The sequence below is a fragment of the Papio anubis genome, chromosome 12, assembly GCF_008728515.1.
Source record: "Papio anubis isolate 15944 chromosome 12, Panubis1.0, whole genome shotgun sequence".
In the NCBI taxonomy this organism is placed as follows: domain Eukaryota; kingdom Metazoa; phylum Chordata; class Mammalia; order Primates; family Cercopithecidae; genus Papio; species Papio anubis.
The window spans coordinates 33,240,071-33,257,884 of NC_044987.1; the positions used below are offsets into that span (position 1 = coordinate 33,240,071).

The 17,814-nt window shown below is 35.3% G+C and overlaps 1 protein-coding gene across 3 annotated transcripts in view; it reads left to right on the forward strand.

Annotated features, from left to right (window-relative positions):
• PGR (progesterone receptor) overlaps positions 1-17,814 on the forward strand; it is a 98,535-nt gene that overhangs the window by 70,223 nt on the left and 10,498 nt on the right. The window contains 3 exon segments of one of the 3 annotated variants that reach the window (NM_001164590.1): positions 6,436-6,580; positions 8,020-8,150; positions 15,863-16,020. In NM_001164590.1, coding sequence (NP_001158062.1) covers positions 6,436-6,580; positions 8,020-8,150; positions 15,863-16,020 — 434 coding nt within the window. 3 annotated transcript variants of the gene reach the window in all.

The window sequence follows — 17,814 nt, forward strand, 5'->3', positions numbered from 1 at the left end:
AATTTTTACTTGTCAAATCAGATGAATATTTCCAGCCCTTAATGTGTTTCACCTACATCTGGGACTATTGGCAAAGTAACTATTTCTTGCTAAAACTCTTGCTTAGGCATTTGTCACTTCGCTTCCAGGTAGATATGTTTCTCTCCCTATGTACACTTCCTGACTCCTGTGTGGATTTGTTCTTCCACCCACACTATAAATTTGTGTTCTGAGTTCTATCTTTTCCAGTCATTTCTCATTCTACACAGTCTGCATAAGCTCATTCATAGTCTTGTCTTCAACTACCACTATATTGTGATGACTCCTAAATACATAGTATTAGCCAGACCCTCTACAAAACTACTGAACTTTCAACTGCTTATTACACAACTCCACCCAGATGATTTCCAAGTCAACGTGACCCCATAAACCTAAGGCCTTTTTCAATATCTTGAAATGGCACCTCAGCCAGAATTCTTGGTGTCATCCTTGACTCACTTTCTCCTTCACCTCTTATCCAATAAATTGTCAAATTCTATCAACTCCACTTATTAAATATATGATGCATTATACATGCTACTTCTGTTGCGACTTCCCTTAGTTTGGTCCTTATCTTTTTTTACTTGGATTCATGTCGCAGCCTCCTGACTGATTCTATTACCATCAATTTCACATGGTCCCCAAATGATCCTCTATTCTACCCCCCAGAATCATTTTTCTAAAACAATTATAATCAATCATATTTTCCATTTCTTTTTCCAAATAGCATCCAAACTCCATAGCCTCAATATGCAAGGGCTTTCTGTGATCTGGCTCCTGAATTTGCAGTGTTCTCTCTCATCATTCCTCTTCACACGACTCTAAGATCTAGTTCCCTAAATGCTGTTTGATCAAATTCTAGCCTCCTTCTCTTGCCCATATTATTTTTCCTACCTGGCAGCCCATCTCTTTTCCCACATCTTCCTTTGACTGACCTGTAACTGTCTTTCAGGATTCGCATTACTTGTCACTTCCTCTGGGAAGATTTCTCTGAGCCTTCCTAGACTGGGTGAGGAAACCCTGTACCCTCCCTTGTCTCCTTTGTGCTTGTTAACCCTAACACTATGACTCTGAGTTACAATTGTGTTCTACTTTTCTCTCTGTCTCACAAGCCTATAGTGTTAAAGGCAGAAACAGCATCTTTCTAATCTTGATCCTAATTGCAAGTATAATGCTTCCTCCCAAATAGGTGCTTAAAGAACATTTATAGAAATTTAATTTACAGAATTGATATGCAAAGAATTATACTACCTTAAGTTGTTAGACATTAAGTTCTTATTCAGAATAAATCATCAAACATACGTTGGTGGTTATACTTGTAGTATTGAAGCTTCTTTGTGCTTCTCAACATTGATACTTGTTGAAATGAAAGTTGATGCTTTGTGTCAGAAGGTGCTGAGATATTTAATGCTCTGCCATTGTTGTCGTAGATTATCTGTTTCAATTACATGACATTTTTTACAAAACCAAAACCTACATATTTTATCAGAACTCTGGGAGTAAGACTGGGGAACTTAGTATGTCATACAAGCTGTCTTTTTTTTTTTTTTTTCTTGAGATAGGCTCTCACTCTCACCCAGGCTGGAGTGCAGTGGCATGATTATAGCTCACTGCAGCTTAGAACTCCTAGGCTCAAGCCATCCTCTTGCTTCAGCCTCCCCAGTAACTTCAGCCTCCCCAGCACTACAGGTGTGCACCACTACACCTGGACAGGCTTTTTTAAATTGGTTTGTAGAGACTGGGTCTTGGCTGGTCTCCAACTCCTGCCCTCAAGTGACTCTCCTGCCTCACCTCCCATAGCACTGGGACTATGGGCATGAACCACCACACCCAGCCCCGGCCATCTCTTTACTATACACTTTCTGTTAATTCTTTAAGCTAAAATTGGACAGCTGTAACAGGTCTTTTGTCAGAAATTATCAGGTCAAGTCACTTAAAAGGAAAAGAGTATATTTTTTTTAACATTTGTTAAACACAATTAGTGATAATCCATCACTTCTCTATGTGAAGGTTTTTCATTTTGGTCATCTCAAATGTACTAAGTTTGCCTGATCATTATCATCATTGGGAATTTGATCTCAGTGTTCCCGTCTTTGTTTCAGCATAAAGTAACGAATGACATTACAGTTAATAAGGAAAAAAATAGCATTTCTATACTAGGCATGTTCAAGTCAATTTAACATTGTACATTTATCACAGATAAGCACTGTAAAAGGTGAAGTAAATAAAGGTTATTTTCTGAGTTCTATTCCATTCTGTCAAACAGAAATGTAGTTTCTGATATAAATATTGGTAATTTTATAAATTTAAAGTTATTATAATAAGATTTGCCTTTAATGTTGTAATAAAATAAAAGTAAGCCTTGATTTCTAGTCCCAGAATGTGAAAACAAAGAAAAAAGCCAAAAGACAAAAACAAAAAGTAGGAGTAGGATAAAGTGAATGTGAACATGTAAATGTGGACAGGATCTGTTTTTGGATAAAGAACAATTTAATTGTTATATAATTTTCTAAAATGTTTAAATGTTTAAAACTATTCAAAGGTTAACATAAAACAAATGCCTGAAGTGAAAAATTATAGCATAGTTAAGTCAAATATTTAAATATTATACTTTTTTAGAAAGTTATAAAGTTCACCAAGAAAGATATAGAGAATAATAAATGTATTTGTGGAGATTATTGTGAACTCTCAGTTAATGTTTTGATACATCTGATTAATTAAAACTAAGTAACTTTCTGTGAGCCTTTTTTTTTTTTTTTTTTTTTTTTTTTTTTTTGAGATGGAATCTTGCTCTGTCGCCAGGCTGGAGTGCAGTGGCACGATCTCAGCTCACTGCAACCTCAGCCTCCCAGGTTCAAGCTCTTCTCCTGCCTCAGCTTCCCGAGTAGCTGAGACTACAGGAGTGCGCCACCACGTCCAGCTAATTTTTGTATTTTTAGTAGAGACAGGGTTTTACCATGTTGACCAGGATGGTCTCAATCTCTTGACCTCGTGATCTGCCCACCTTGGCCTCCCAAAGTGCTGGGATTACAGGCATGAGCCACTGCGCCCAGCCCATTTTTTGTATTATATGAAATATATAATTTGTTATATATAACAACATAAAATATATATTCTGGAAAATGTATATTCCAGAACACACACATAATTTATCTTTAAAATTTTTTCACTACTATTAACATTTACACTTTAGTTCTTATAGGTTCTATAATGTATAAAATGCCTCCTAACATTTTTTTACTGCCATTGTGTTTTAGTATCAGAGACTTCCCATTAGACTGACTGGTGGATTTCATACAGTATTACTCCAATGAACAATTCTGTTGCATTGATAGACTAATAATAAATATCTCCATAGTGTTCTACAATGTGCATAATTATCCCATTTGTCTCGTAGCAACTCACTGAGTTAGTTATCATTGTCATTGTGATTTTACTCATGAGGAAATTTAGATTCAATGATAATAAGTGATGTTTCCAACGTGGCTGTTAGTGAGTGGTAGAACCAGGACTGGAACTTGGGTATTCTGTCCTGAATTCCTTCCAACTTGTGAAGACAGATCAGCAATAGGGACGTTTATATGTGCCTCCCTTTAGAAAGGCTTCTTCTTCAAACATTAAGACAATTCATTGATCTTTTGTCAAATGATTCTAAATTTTATCACAAAATTACCCATTTTTGTATCTGTTAAATATTTGACTTATAAGCAGCATTTATGTATTACATTTACTGTGCTGGGCTTTATAATTTTCTTTCAAAGTTATTATGTAGACCTATACTTGAAGACACATTTAAGTCATAGGCAAATTTTAAAAATTATAAAAATTGCAAGCCAAAAAAATGTTTGGCTGGTTATTTAGTCTTTCTGCACCTGAGTAAACCAGGATTCTTGGATGCCAGTAATAAAAATCAACTGTTAATTATAAAACACACAAGCAACAACAAAAACACCTTTTAAAAACAAAAGAAAAAGAAAAAAAATAATTTACTGAAAGGACACCAGGGGTTCACTGAATAGAAGCTAGAGGACAAGCTTAGAATATGGACAGAAACCAAGGCACATCTGAAGGGCTAAAAAGCAAGCATCACAAATCCTCCCATTGGTTCTCATTATCTGGACACCACCACCATCAAGAATAAATAGTCATATATTTGTCTTTGCTTTAGTATTTTCTGATTCAAATTCCTGTTAAAGTATGTTCCATGGGCCAAACCTATGCCCCAAGCCCAGAGAAGGAGAAGCTTTACCCAGCTTTCTCAGTGGGAAAGTAGGAAGGTAGGGCACTTGCTCTCACAAAACTACAACCAGTGGGGAACTCTGTCCACACAGAGGAAGAAGGAGGGGAGGAAGAAAGTTGGGAAGGAAGGGAGGAAGGTATTAGAGAGCAGTGAGGGAGGAGGAGAGGAAAGGAAGGAAGGGAGGGAAGGAAGAAAGGAGGGAGGGAAGAAAGGAGGGAGGGAAGAAAGGAGGGAGGGGAGGAAGGGAGTGAGGGAAGAAATGAGGGAGAAGGGGAGCAAGGAAAGGTGGGAAGGAGAAAAGAAGTTTAGTTAGACACTGAAGAGCATCCCTTCTCAGTAAAAGGTAAATGCTCACTATGGCATCTCTTATTATAAATATGCATTTGAGTGTTTAGTCTTATTGAGGCTAAGGAATTCTAAGAAGAGAAGAGCAATTTTTCTACTATTCACATGAAGATGGGACAATCTGAAGTGTATGAAGAGAAGAGCCTTCTTTTTTGCTACCTACCTTGACATGATTAACATTGTCATGAAATAACTTTCTTTTGCTCTTGATAGCTAATGAATTAAGTTTTGCTTCGGTTTTACTTTTGAAACAGATTATTTGTGAGAATGTCGTGGATTTTTAGAGAAAATAGATGTTTTTAAAATACCTTTCTAGAAAGTAGTTGATGTTCTCAGCAAAACATTGTCTCTATACCTTTAATTTTAAAAATTATCCATTTTCATTGTTTCAGCTACACTGAGATATAAATAACTTTCAAGTTTATATTAATATTTTTAGCCCAGATATCTCTCCATACTTCTAATTCATACGTGCAGCTGATATCAGGATGTTGACCCCTGAATCCTATCCAAAACTATTTTCTCCCTAGCAAGTTTCTTCTCCTTTATTTTATCTCAGCAATGCTGTTATCATCATCTACCATTCAAGAAAAATACTGAAAGATGTATTTGATTCCTCCTTCTTCCCATCTACCTACAATCAGTTGACAAATGTCTTTGATTTTTCCCTTTAAATATTTTTCTGATGCACTCTCTCCTCTTAATTCCGATGTGTTGACTTACTTCAGGTTTTTATCATCTCTCACCTGGGCTTTGACAGTATCTCCCAACTGTCCTCCCTAACTCCAGGCTTATTCCCTTGAATCCACCTACCACATAACTAAAAAGGATCTATCTACATTGCAAGGCTATGTCACTCCCGTTGCTCCTTAGTAGACATGCAAGACCTTGGATGATCTGACCCAGCCTACATCTCCAAACACATCTTTGTTTCTCCCACGTTTAAGTTACTCACTGTTGAGTTGGTGATCTTCCCTTGAGAATTGGGAAGACATGGAGAGACTTGTGATGATTAAGTCAAGATTCATTTGCCCTTTCCTTGCCATCCTTCTGCCACCAACACCATGGAACAGCCTAAAAGAGGATGAAAGACCAAAGCATTCACACCACACCCCCCAATACACACACACACAGATTCTAAATCTCTTAAGCCACATGGAAGTTTAAAACAAGACTGCATTAAGTTTCAGAGAACACAAGTGACCTAATGACTGTGGAATCTACCCAAGACGTAGTTAAGGGTTGTTAAAAGAAAATTAGATATAACACAACTGAAAGCAGTAGTTTTACAAAGTAAGACCAATTTATGTTTAAATCCCAAAGAACTGAGATTTAACAAACTGATTATATTCCATTCAGGCATTATTTCTCTTTTTTTCTGGAAATTTTTTCCTGACTTCCCTCCAGATTGACTGATGCACTCCCTTGTAGCCTTCTCTACCCCAGCACTCATGTGCTTGTTTCTCCTGTTGAGTTGTGATCTTCTTTTGAGGCTAGGATTGAGTCTTACTCATCTTCATTTTTATACAGTGCCTGGCACACGAATGGTTCTCATTAAATGTGTGTTGCATGAATGAGGGATGGATAATGGATTCACTTAGCAAAATCTCAGAAATGCTAAATCATAGTGACTGATTTTAAGTGACTTCCAAAGTTGCTGATATTTTAGGCTGTATTATTTATTAATGTTTTCTGATTTTCACTGTAAAATATGTTGAGATTGAAAACATTACCCTACTTATACCTATTTTTCAGATTTATATGTATTTTCAACATTTTTTATATAATCCAGTCATTTTTATGGTCACTGTATTTTTAAATTTGTTTTGTAGGTTTTCGAAACTTACATATTGATGACCAGATAACTCTCATTCAGTATTCTTGGATGAGCTTAATGGTGTTTGGTCTAGGATGGAGATCCTACAAACACGTCAGTGGGCAGATGCTGTATTTTGCACCTGATCTAATACTGAATGAGTAAGTAGTAACTTTTGTTGTTTTTGTTATTATAAGTGTACATATAGGATAATTTTGAAAGTTGTATTTCAATAGATGATCACATATTTAGTGTTCTTGATATGATGATATTAATGTCATTTTATGGTAATTTGATGTTTGGAGCTTTTTTCTCGTTTCAAAATATAGTTGTATCAAATCCAAATTTCTTACACACCAAGAATGTATCAAGTAATATATTTAAAGATAAACTTAAATGTTTCATTTATCAATTTAAAATTTTATAGCTTGGTACTAATGACAATCGTAAAATAAATGAGAAATATTTTTGTTATTGACTTACATTCAAAAAGTAAAAACCTCTTTCTTCGTACATGACAAATTAGACTGGCAATTTATTTTAAAAGTTGAAAGATAAATATTTCAATTTGCTTTATATTTAAATAATTTCAATTGATTTTCTACATACAACCTTTAACTGAATAAGCATCTTTTCATGGTAATGTTTATATTGTTCTAATGGTGAATGCTGATTTAGAAGTATATAACTCACACTGAAAGCAGTGGTTTTACAAAGTAAGACCAGTTTATATTTAAATCCCAAATAACTGAGATTTTTATAAGTCTTTACAGTTTTTAGATAATTTTCATGTTTCATTATATTTTATCCAACAATTCCTTGAGATAATTAAGAAATCAGCATTCTTCACTGTACAGTTCAGAAAACTGACTCTCAGAAGAATTATATAATCTGCCAAATAATTTGAATGACAGTGAGATTCATTCTCTCTTTTGAGTCAAAATCTAGTTTTCTTTTCATTATTTTTGCTAGCTTCATTTGACTAATGTGGACATTATAAAACAACACATGGTTGAGAAAATGCCTTAATTAAATTTTCTCAGCCTTCAGCACTTGTGTTTAACTTTGTCCATTCATTAATGCTTGCCAATGTCCTCTTTTACTCTTTTCTGTATCATTATATGTTTCCCTGGAAAAGTTCAAAATATAGTAAGCTCTCTGAACTGACTTCTCCTGTTTAATTGCACACAAAATTATATAATTATATGTTTTCAGAGAAAATAAATTGTAAGTAAATAAAACATTTCTAAGCATTCTTCAGCTCCACATTCTCAACTCCTACACCCCTGCTCTGTTTTCTTGGTTTAGATATTTAAAATGTGATAATAAAAATGAGAAACAATGTTAATCTTGGTCACAGTGTATTTCATATAATTTTCTAATTTTAAGATTTCTTAACCTCAAAAATTCAGTATAGTAAAAAGTTCAGAAGATGTTTAAAATTCCAAATATTGGGTTTGTTTATTAAAAGTGTAGTCATACTCAATAATATGTAAGGTAATTACCAAAATCATATTCCCTGATAAATTACCTAAACTGGCTGAGACACTTTTTTTTTTTTCCTGTTGCTTTTTCTTTTGTGTATTGTGTGTGGTGCAAGACAGCGGATGAAAGAATCATCATTCTATTCATTATGCCTTACCATGTGGCAGATCCCACAGGAGTTTGTCAAGCTTCAAGTTAGCCAAGAAGAGTTCCTCTGTATGAAAGTATTGTTACTTCTTAATACAAGTGAGTTCAAGTAACTTAATGCAAGATATTTAGTTTCTTAATTCATTAGAAAAGTTGCAAACAATATGATTATATAGTTATATATGAGGTAGACATTTTGGCTTATAAGTATAAAGAAGAAATACCCAATATATTGTTATAGACATTAATAAAATTACTCGATTTTTTAAGTCTTTTACCTACCATACAATACTAAATAGCCTCATCAATTTCTTTTTATTTTAGATAAAATGATTTAATTACTCTTTCATATTCACCTAATTCAGTAATGTAAACTATAGTCATGTGCCACATAACAGTATTTTGATCAACAATGGAACACATATACAATGGTTCCCTAAGATTATAATGGAGTTGAAAAATTACCATCGCTTAGTCCCGTTATAGCCATCATAACATCATAGCACAATGCACTAATCACACGTTCGTGGTGATACTGATGTAAACAAACCTACTGTGCTGCCAGTCATATAAAGTATAGCACTACAATTATGTACCGTACATAGTACTTGGTAGTGATAATAAACAACTCGTACTGGTTTATGTATTTACTATACTATAGTTTTCTATTGAGAGTCAGTACTTCTACTTTTTTAAGTTGACTGCAAAACAGCCTCAGGTAGGTCTGTCAGAAGGGATTCCAGAAAAGACATTGTCATCCTAGGAGATGACAGCTCCATGTGTGTTACTGCCCCTGAAGACCTTCCAGTGAGATAAGATGTGGGGGTGGATGACAGTGATATTGATGATTCCCACTCTGTGTAGGCCTAGGCTAATGTGTGTTTTGGGTATTCGTTTTTAACAAAAAAGTTTAAGCAAAAAAAAAAAAAAAAATATTTAGAAGTAGGTAAACCTTATATAATAAAGATATAGAGAAAGAAAGCTAGGCACGGTGGCATGTGCCTGTAGTCCCTGCTACTTGGGAGGATCACTTGAGCCCAGGAGTTCAAGTCCAGCCTAAGCAACATGTGAGAACTTTCTTGTTTTAGAACTTGTCTCTAAAACAAGAAAGAAAGAAAGAGAACTGTACCATGTGTTTTTGTTTTTAACTAAATGTTATTACAAGAGTCAAAAAGTTAAAAAACTAGAGTTTATAAAGTAAAAAAGTTACAGTAAGGTAAAGCTAATTTATTATAAAAGAAATAAAAATATTTTTATAAATGTAGTATAGCCTAAGTGCACAGTGTTTATAAAGTCTATCGTAGTGTATAGTAATGTCCTAGGCCTTCACATTCTCTCACCACTCACTCACTGACTCACGCAGAGCAACTTCCAGTCCTGCAAGCTCCATTCATGTTAAGTCCCCTATGCAAGTGTCCCATTTTTATCTTTTATATTGGATTTTTACTATGCCCCTTCTGTGTTTAGATACACAAGCACTTATCACTCTGTTACAGTTGCCTACAGTATTCAGTAGTCACATGCTGTACAGGTTCATAGCCTAGGCATAAGCCCTAGGTGTATAGTAGTCTATACCATCTAGGTTTGTGTGAGTACACTCTGTGACAATCACGCAATGATGAAATTGTGTAAGGACACATTTCTCAGAATATATCCCCATCATTCAGTGATACACGACTGCAATTAATATTGGATAAGCACAAACCATACTCTTTTCTACCACCACTCTCACCCCATCCCCAAAGTATTTACTATATAAAATACATAATTTTGTTTAGAATTATTTTTGTGATGTCAAGATAAATTGTTAAAACAGGTAACTATAAAGGTTAGCATCTTAATATAATAGTGGTTTCTTTATCACAGACACAGTCCAGTGAGTCAGCAAGAAACGCCCAGGCTCCTTCTAGCCAGTGGCTCCACCCTTTCCTTGTGGCTTGCAAACCTCTATTGGACGTGACTAGCAATGAGCACTGAGTGAGAGAGGTTTTGAAGGCTAGATCTGGAACTATCATACATCACCTTCACCCACATTCCAAGGCACTTAAGCTGCAGGAAAGGCTGGGAAATACAGCCTAGCTATAGGCCCAGAAGAAAGAGGAAATTATGTTTTATAAAGCATTGCGTTGATCACCAGAAGGACAGGCAAATATCCGTTCCACTTTTTCTTATATCCAAGGAACATACTTACCTCTGCCTCAGTGGATCCCCAAGGGTCTGGGTGGGAAGTTTAAAAAGAAAGAAAAAGCAACTGCTTTGACCCTTGCATAGGCAGGATCAGCCCTCAAATGTACAAACCGATGCTTCCTTGATTCATTGTGATTTGTGTGAGAACCACAGGGAGCTAAGACCTCAGGCCGAGGGTGAGCCTAAGGTCTTTCTCAGCAACATCATTACAGGGACTTCTTTCTAAGACACAAATCTCAAATGGCTGGGGGGTGCAGATCAGGAGGGAAGGGCAGGGAAGCTAAACCCTAAAATGAAGGCTTCCTCATGGAATCTATGCAAAGACAAGGATCAATACATAACTCTCTTGGGAACCCTATTTGGACGAGGAATTTCAAGCCTAATTTGGTGACAGAGCATCAAGTGGAGAAAGAATATTCACATGGAACCAGCCCAGAGAGTCCACTGGAATACATTTAATAATACCGTAATTAGCTCCTGCCCTTCTTTGCATGAAGGAATGAATCCTATAGCCCTTATGCCACAGAGTCCTAGATTTTCCAAATTGGCTTATATCCTTAACATAATTCTCTGTTTATGGATAGGCAACATTATGCTGGGGGATTAAACAACAATGGAATTAATCAACAGGGAGGCACTGCTCATTGTTGTCACTTAGAAACTTAGGCGATCACTAGAGCAATGGTAAGAAAAGCAAGTGAGATTCGTACAACTTCCACTCACATGCCATAGAGAGTAAGATTTTCAGCCACTTGCCACTTCACAAAAAGAAAGAAAAAGAAACTATTTAATGAATAGTACTTATGCTTTCCACAGATTCTAATCAAGATTCTAATGAGATTTTGGGAGAAGAGGGTGAATTTGACAAACCTATTGAAAATCTATTTTTAAAACTAAATAGATAAGCATTATAAAAACATGCATGGAATTAGAAAGCTACTGTAATTAATACAGCATGGGAGAAGAGATATACTGAACTTTTGGGCAAATCAGACAAGTATATATTAGAACATAAATAGTACAGTGGAAACCACAAATCAAGGAGTATGAAACAAATAAATGTTAAGAAAAATAGTTTTATATTTGGAAAAAAAAAACAGTTTGGATATATAGCTCAAATTATATCCTTGAATAACAGATAATTGAGTTAAATGTAAACACTCAATTAAAAAACAAACTAGAAGAAATAGAAATAATCTTCAATCTCAAGTAGAAAATACCTTTTATAAAATAAATGCAAGAAGATTGGCAAAGTAAAACTTTGATGATTTGGTAGTTATGAACTTAAACCTCTCATTTGCCATTAAAAATGAAAATATAAATCTCCAGGAATAGACAGTAGGTTGAACAAACATTTTTACCATTGTTCTCACCAAAATTACACTAAAGGCCAGATATATTGGGTCACATTTCTAATCACACTTTGAGGGGCCAAGCCAGGCAGATAGCTTAAGCCCAGGAGTTTGAGACCAGCCTAGGCAACTTGCAAAACCCCATCTCTTAAAAAAAAAAAATACAAAAATTTAGCTGGGCGTAGTGGCAAGTGTCTGTAGTCCCAGGTAGCCGGGAAGCTGAGGTGGGAGGATCACCTCAACCTAGGAAGTCAAGGCTGCAGTGAGCCATGATTGCGCCACTGTACTCCTGCCTGGGTGATTAAGGCCCTGTCTCAAAAAAAAAAAAAAAAAAAAAAAAATTTACACTAAAACCTTAGTAAAGGGATTTACCATGAACAAATTGAGAAAAAATAAATTTACATTCATGTTTACAGCTGAGGGAAATAGGGATTTGTTGGCAACCTTAAAGAGAGTTGTGAAGGTTTGAAATGACTGCTCTTTGAAGTAGCTCCAGAAAATTAGTACAGCCTCTATGGAAGACCATATGGAGATTTCTCAAAAACTATAAATATAACTACCATTCTATCTAGCAGTCCCACCACTGGATGTCTACCCAAAGGAAAAGAAATCATTATATCAGAAAGATACCTGCACTCGTTTATTGTAGCACTATTCACGATAGCAAAGATAGGGAATCAATCCAAGTGTGTATCAACAGATAATAGGATAAAGAAAATGTGATGTATTCGCACATATACATACACACACACACAAATGGAATATTATTCAGACATCAAAAAGAATGAAAATGTGTCTTTTGCAGCAACATGGATGGAACAGGAAGTCATTATCTTAAGTGAAACAATTCAGAGACAAAGTCAGATACCACATGTTCTCACTTATAAGTGGGAGCTAAATAATGCATGTACATGGGCATAGAGTGTGGAATAATTGACAGTGGTGACTTGGAAGGCTGGAAAGGTAGGAGGGGGGTGAGACATTACCTAATGGATACAATGTGCATTATTGGGTGATTGTTATACCAAAAGCCCAGATATCACCACTATGCAATATATTCACGTAACAAAACTGCACAGATATTCCTTAAATGTATACAATTTTTTTAAAAAAAAGAGGTTCTAGATATACATATAGATGTACATACTGGAGTTTTCAATTGACAAAAATTTGCATAGATATACTGAATTGCCAGAATTACTCTTCACAGTCCCCTTTATGTACAAGATCCTGAAAACTCAAAAACCAAAGAATTAACTTATTTGTTTTTCATAAGTTTGTATCTCTGGCCTTTTTTTTTCTAGGGAAATGGAAACCAAGTTTTGATTGGGGTGCATGGGATAAATATAGGTTTAAGAAATAGTAATTTTCCTCCCTGTTCCCTGAGGTACAACAATATTGGAATTAGGCCAAGGCTGGGCACAGTGGCTCATGTCTGTAATCCCAGCACTGTAGGAGTCTGAGGTGGGCAGATCACTTGAGGTCAGGAGTTCAACACCAGCCTGGTCAACACAGTGAAACCCTGTCTCTACCAAAAAGACAAAAATTAGTCTGAAATGATGGCACACACTTGTAATCCCAGCTACTCAGGAGGCTGAGGCAGGAGAATTGCTTGAACCTGGGAGGTGTAGGTTGCAGTGAGCTGAGATTGTACCACTGAACTCCAGCCTGGGCAACAGAGCAAGACCTTGTCTCAAAAGAAAAAAAAAAAAAAACAATTAGGCCAACTAACAATCTTAAAATGGCCTCTTGGTGTTCCAGTAAAAGAAAGAGTTGCAAGTCTGAGGTAGAAATGATTAAGCTTAATGAGGAAGGCATGTCAAAAGTTGATACAGGCTAAAAACTAGGTCTCCTGAGCCAAGCGACTAACCAAGTTTCAAATACAAAGGAAAAGTTCTTGAAGGACATTAAAAGTGCTATTCCAGTGAACACATGAATGATAAGCAAAACAGCCTTATTTCTGATATGGAGAAAGTTTTAGTGGTCTGAATAGACGATCAAACCAGCCACAATATTCCCTTAAGCCTAAGTCTCATCCAGAGGGAAAGCCCTGATTCTCCTCAATAGTAGGGAGGCTAAAAATGTGAGGAAGGAGCAGAAAAAAGTTTGAAGCTAGCAGAATTTGGTTCATGAGATTTAAGAAGCCATTTCCATAACATAAAGTATAAGATGAAGCAGAAAGTGCTGATACAGAAGCTGCAGCAAGTTATCCAAAAGATTTAGGTATGATTATTGCTACTTCTGAAAGTATCTATGCTAAAAATCAGGTTTTCAGGGTAGATAAAACAGCTTTCCATTGGAGGAAGATGTCATCTAGGATTTTCATAACTACAGAGAAGACGTCAATGTCTGGCTTCAAAGCTTCAAAAGACAGGCTGACTCTCTTGTTAGGGGCTAATGAAGCTGGTGACTTGAAGCTGAAGCTAATGCTCATTTATCATTCTGAAGATCCTAAGGCCTTTAAGAATTATGCTCAATCTATTCTGCTGTTTATGAATGGAACAACAAAGCCTGGATGACAGCACATCTGTTTACGGCATGGTTTACTGAATATTTTAATCCAGTGTTGAAACTTATTGCTCAGAAAGGAATACTACTTTCAAATATTATTGCTCATTGACAATGCACCTAGTCAGCCAAGAGCTCTTATGGAGATATGCAAGGAGATTAATGTTTTCATTTCTGCTAACACAACATTCATTCTGTAGTTCGTAGATCAAAGAGTAATTTTCCACTTTCATGTCTTATTATTTAAGAAATATATTTTGTAAAGCTGTAGCTGCTATAGACAGTGATTCCTCTGATGGATCTGGGTAAATTGAAAACCTTCTAGAAAAGATTCATCATTCTAGATGCCATTAAGAACATTCATGATTCATAGGAGAAGGTGAAAACAGCAAAATTAACAAGAGTTTGGAAGAAATTTATTTCATCCCTCTTGGATGACTTTGAGGGAGTTCAAAACTTCAGTGGAGGAAATAACTACAGATGTGTGAAAAGAAGAAGAGAACTAAAATTAGATGTAGAACCTGAAGACATGAGTGAATTGCACTAGTTTCATAAAACTTGAAAGATGAATTGTTTCTTATGGATGAGCGAAGAAAGTGGTTTCTTGAGTTGGAATCTGCTTCTAGTGAAGATGCTATGAACATTATTGAAATGACAACAAAGGATTTCGAAGATTACATAAACTTAGTTGATAATGCAGCAGCCAGACTTAAGAGGATTGACTCCAGTTATGAAAGAAGTTCTACTGTGGGTAAAATGCCATCAAACTGCCAGCATTGCATGCTACAGAAAAATTATTCACAAAAGAGTCAACTGATGCAGCAAACTTCATTTTTGCCTTATTTTGAGAAACTGTCATAGCCACCCCAACCTTCAGCAACCACCACCCTGACCAATGAGCAGCCATCAACATTTAGACAAGACCCTCCACCAGCAAAAAGATTTGACTCATGGAAGACTCAGATGATTGTTACCGTTTTCTAGCAATAAAGTATTTTTTTAGTTAAGGTATGTTCATTTTTTAAATAATGCTGTTGCACACTTAATACATTCTAGTGTAGTGTGAACATAACTTCTATGTGGACTGGGAAACCAAAAGATGCATGTGATTCACTTTGTTGCAATATTTCCTTTATTGCAGTGGTCTGGAACCAAACCAGCTATGTCTCCAAGATATGCCTGTGTAACAAAGTGGCTGGATATAAGATAAATATTTAAATATTAATACTTTTCTCCCATATCAGCAGGAAGGCATTAGAAAATTTAATGAGGCAATTTTTAAAATTACAACAAAAAGATAAATCGTCTAGGAAAAATCTTAATGACAAATACTTGAGATTTATATAAAGAAGACAAAAGTTTACTAAGAGATCCAAGTGTTCATTAAAAAGAAGGGGGAAAAAAAGGACCCAGATTACATGCAGCTGTAAACTAAATCAAACCAAGTATTCAAGAAGCATGTAGAATAAGGCCAGGTCCTCTTTTGAGCAAACGCTAAGATAAATGCAAAATCCATTGATACAGGTCTAAAATAGGTCAGCTGAAGTGTTCTTTAATATACCTATTAGTTCTTATATTCTTCCAGTGAACTAGAAGTTTATATGTCCTGATACTATCAATAACATGATCTCTTTCCTATATAAGGTGTTTTTTTTCTAGAGTCATATATCAGAAGAAATCTTTATATATTTTAGAAATAAGTGTTATAAGTTGTTAATGTCATCTTTTTAAACAGAACTGCCACTTTTAATTGTCTTCTTACAGTTCCTTTGGAAGGACTACGAAGTCAAACCCAGTTTGAGGAGATGAGGTCAAGCTACATTAGAGAGCTCATCAAGGCAATTGGTTTGAGGCAAAAAGGAGTTGTGTCTAGCTCACAGCGTTTCTATCAACTTACAAAACTTCTTGATAACTTGCATGATGTAAGTATTTGGTTGATTCCAGAATATCCATGATTATTCTCTGATTTTCTATAACTTTTTAAATGTTACATATCAATTTTACTTTATATGATTTTCTCAGATTAATACTTGTATTTTAAAAGTGTTTGGATCACGCTGCTCAGACTTTATATAGTTTTTTTTCATTTTCAATATAGACGACCCAAATATTCTTTTACAAGTATTTGTATAATTTGAGGGTAATTTAATAGCTGATAGAAATTATGGTACATTTCCTGAATATGTTGTAAAATATTTGTGCCTAAAATTATAAAAGATTTTATATATACAGTAAAAACAAAGTATGTATGTGGAAAATAAGACTCATGCCATTTTAAATGGAATTATAAATAACATTGCTGATGGATGGGCAATCAGGCAATATATAGCAAAAGTTAAAATTTGCATGCTTTTCAAGTTTCTATTTTGTAGAATTTATCTTAAAGAAATAATTAGGCAAAAGTAATAAATATGCAAGGATGTTCACCATAGCAGAGGGGAAAAAAAGAAAAACAAACAAGAAATGCCCAACACCAGAAGTGAATTAGTAAGACAAGATATCTGTGGTTTGTCAAGATATATGAAATACAAGCTTTTATTGCTACTATGTTCAGATCACATTAAAATGACAGTGAAGGCATAAAAAAGCTATCCACTCACTAGGTCAACTTTTGAGGTCTTACTCCTGAATATGAACAGACAGCCAAGATTATGAGCTATTTGAGTAAAGCCTCTAAAATGAAAGGCAGAAAGCAAAATAAAAAGACACTTGAAGGAAAAAAACACCAGTGCAGAGAACAGAAGAAAACTTCTAACATCCTCAGAGAAATAAGAATGATATGGCATCCATGACATGAGAACAGAAAACATTTTTTAAATGAACATTTAGCAAGAAAATACTTTTGGATAATTAAATGAAGAAAGGCAGAAATTAAAAATTCACTGAAAGGGCTGAAATGGAAGGAAAAATCTGGGGAAAAGTAAAAGATCAAAACATGGAAAATTAGAAAGAAGAGTTATAGTAAATTTAGTATCCAGGGAGTTCATAGGAATGTCCAGAAGAAAAAATAGAGAAAATCAATGAGAGAAATTTACGTAAGAAATCATAAAAGTTGCTGGAACTGAAATACACGAGTTTTCTAACAATAAGGGTCCAGTGTACAGGCACTGCACAAATTGAACTAAGGTACATTATTGTAAAACTGTAGCATGCCAGAAATGAAGAGAATATTTTAAAGTATACCAGCAATGAAAGAAACAGATCACATAGAAGTTATCAGGATTCAGAATGATGTTGGACTTCTCTCCAGCAACACTGGAAACCAGAAGACAGTGGAGCAGGCCTTCAGAATTTCATGGAAAAGAAAATCTTCAAAGAATTTCATACCTAGCCAAAGCATCGAACAAGTGCAATGGCAGCATGAAAGTATTTTCAACCATGCAAGGTCTCCTAGAGTTTACCTCAGATACAACCTTTCTCAAGAATTGCTACAGGATGTCTTATAACAAAACATGGGACTAAGCCAAAGATCCACCCCAAGAGAGATGCAAAGTGATGTCCCAACACAATAATTGTGCAGAGCAGTAGTTAGTCTAGATGGGAGCAGTAATACAAAGGGTTCTAGGATACCAGCTCCAGGAAAAATAAATGGAACTGAGAGATTACCAGTAAGTATGACTGTAATTGAGGTGATTTTTACAATTCTGTTGGTGCATTTGACTATGACTTTGTGACAAATGTAGAGAAAACAAAACAAACAAGAACACGAGGTGATT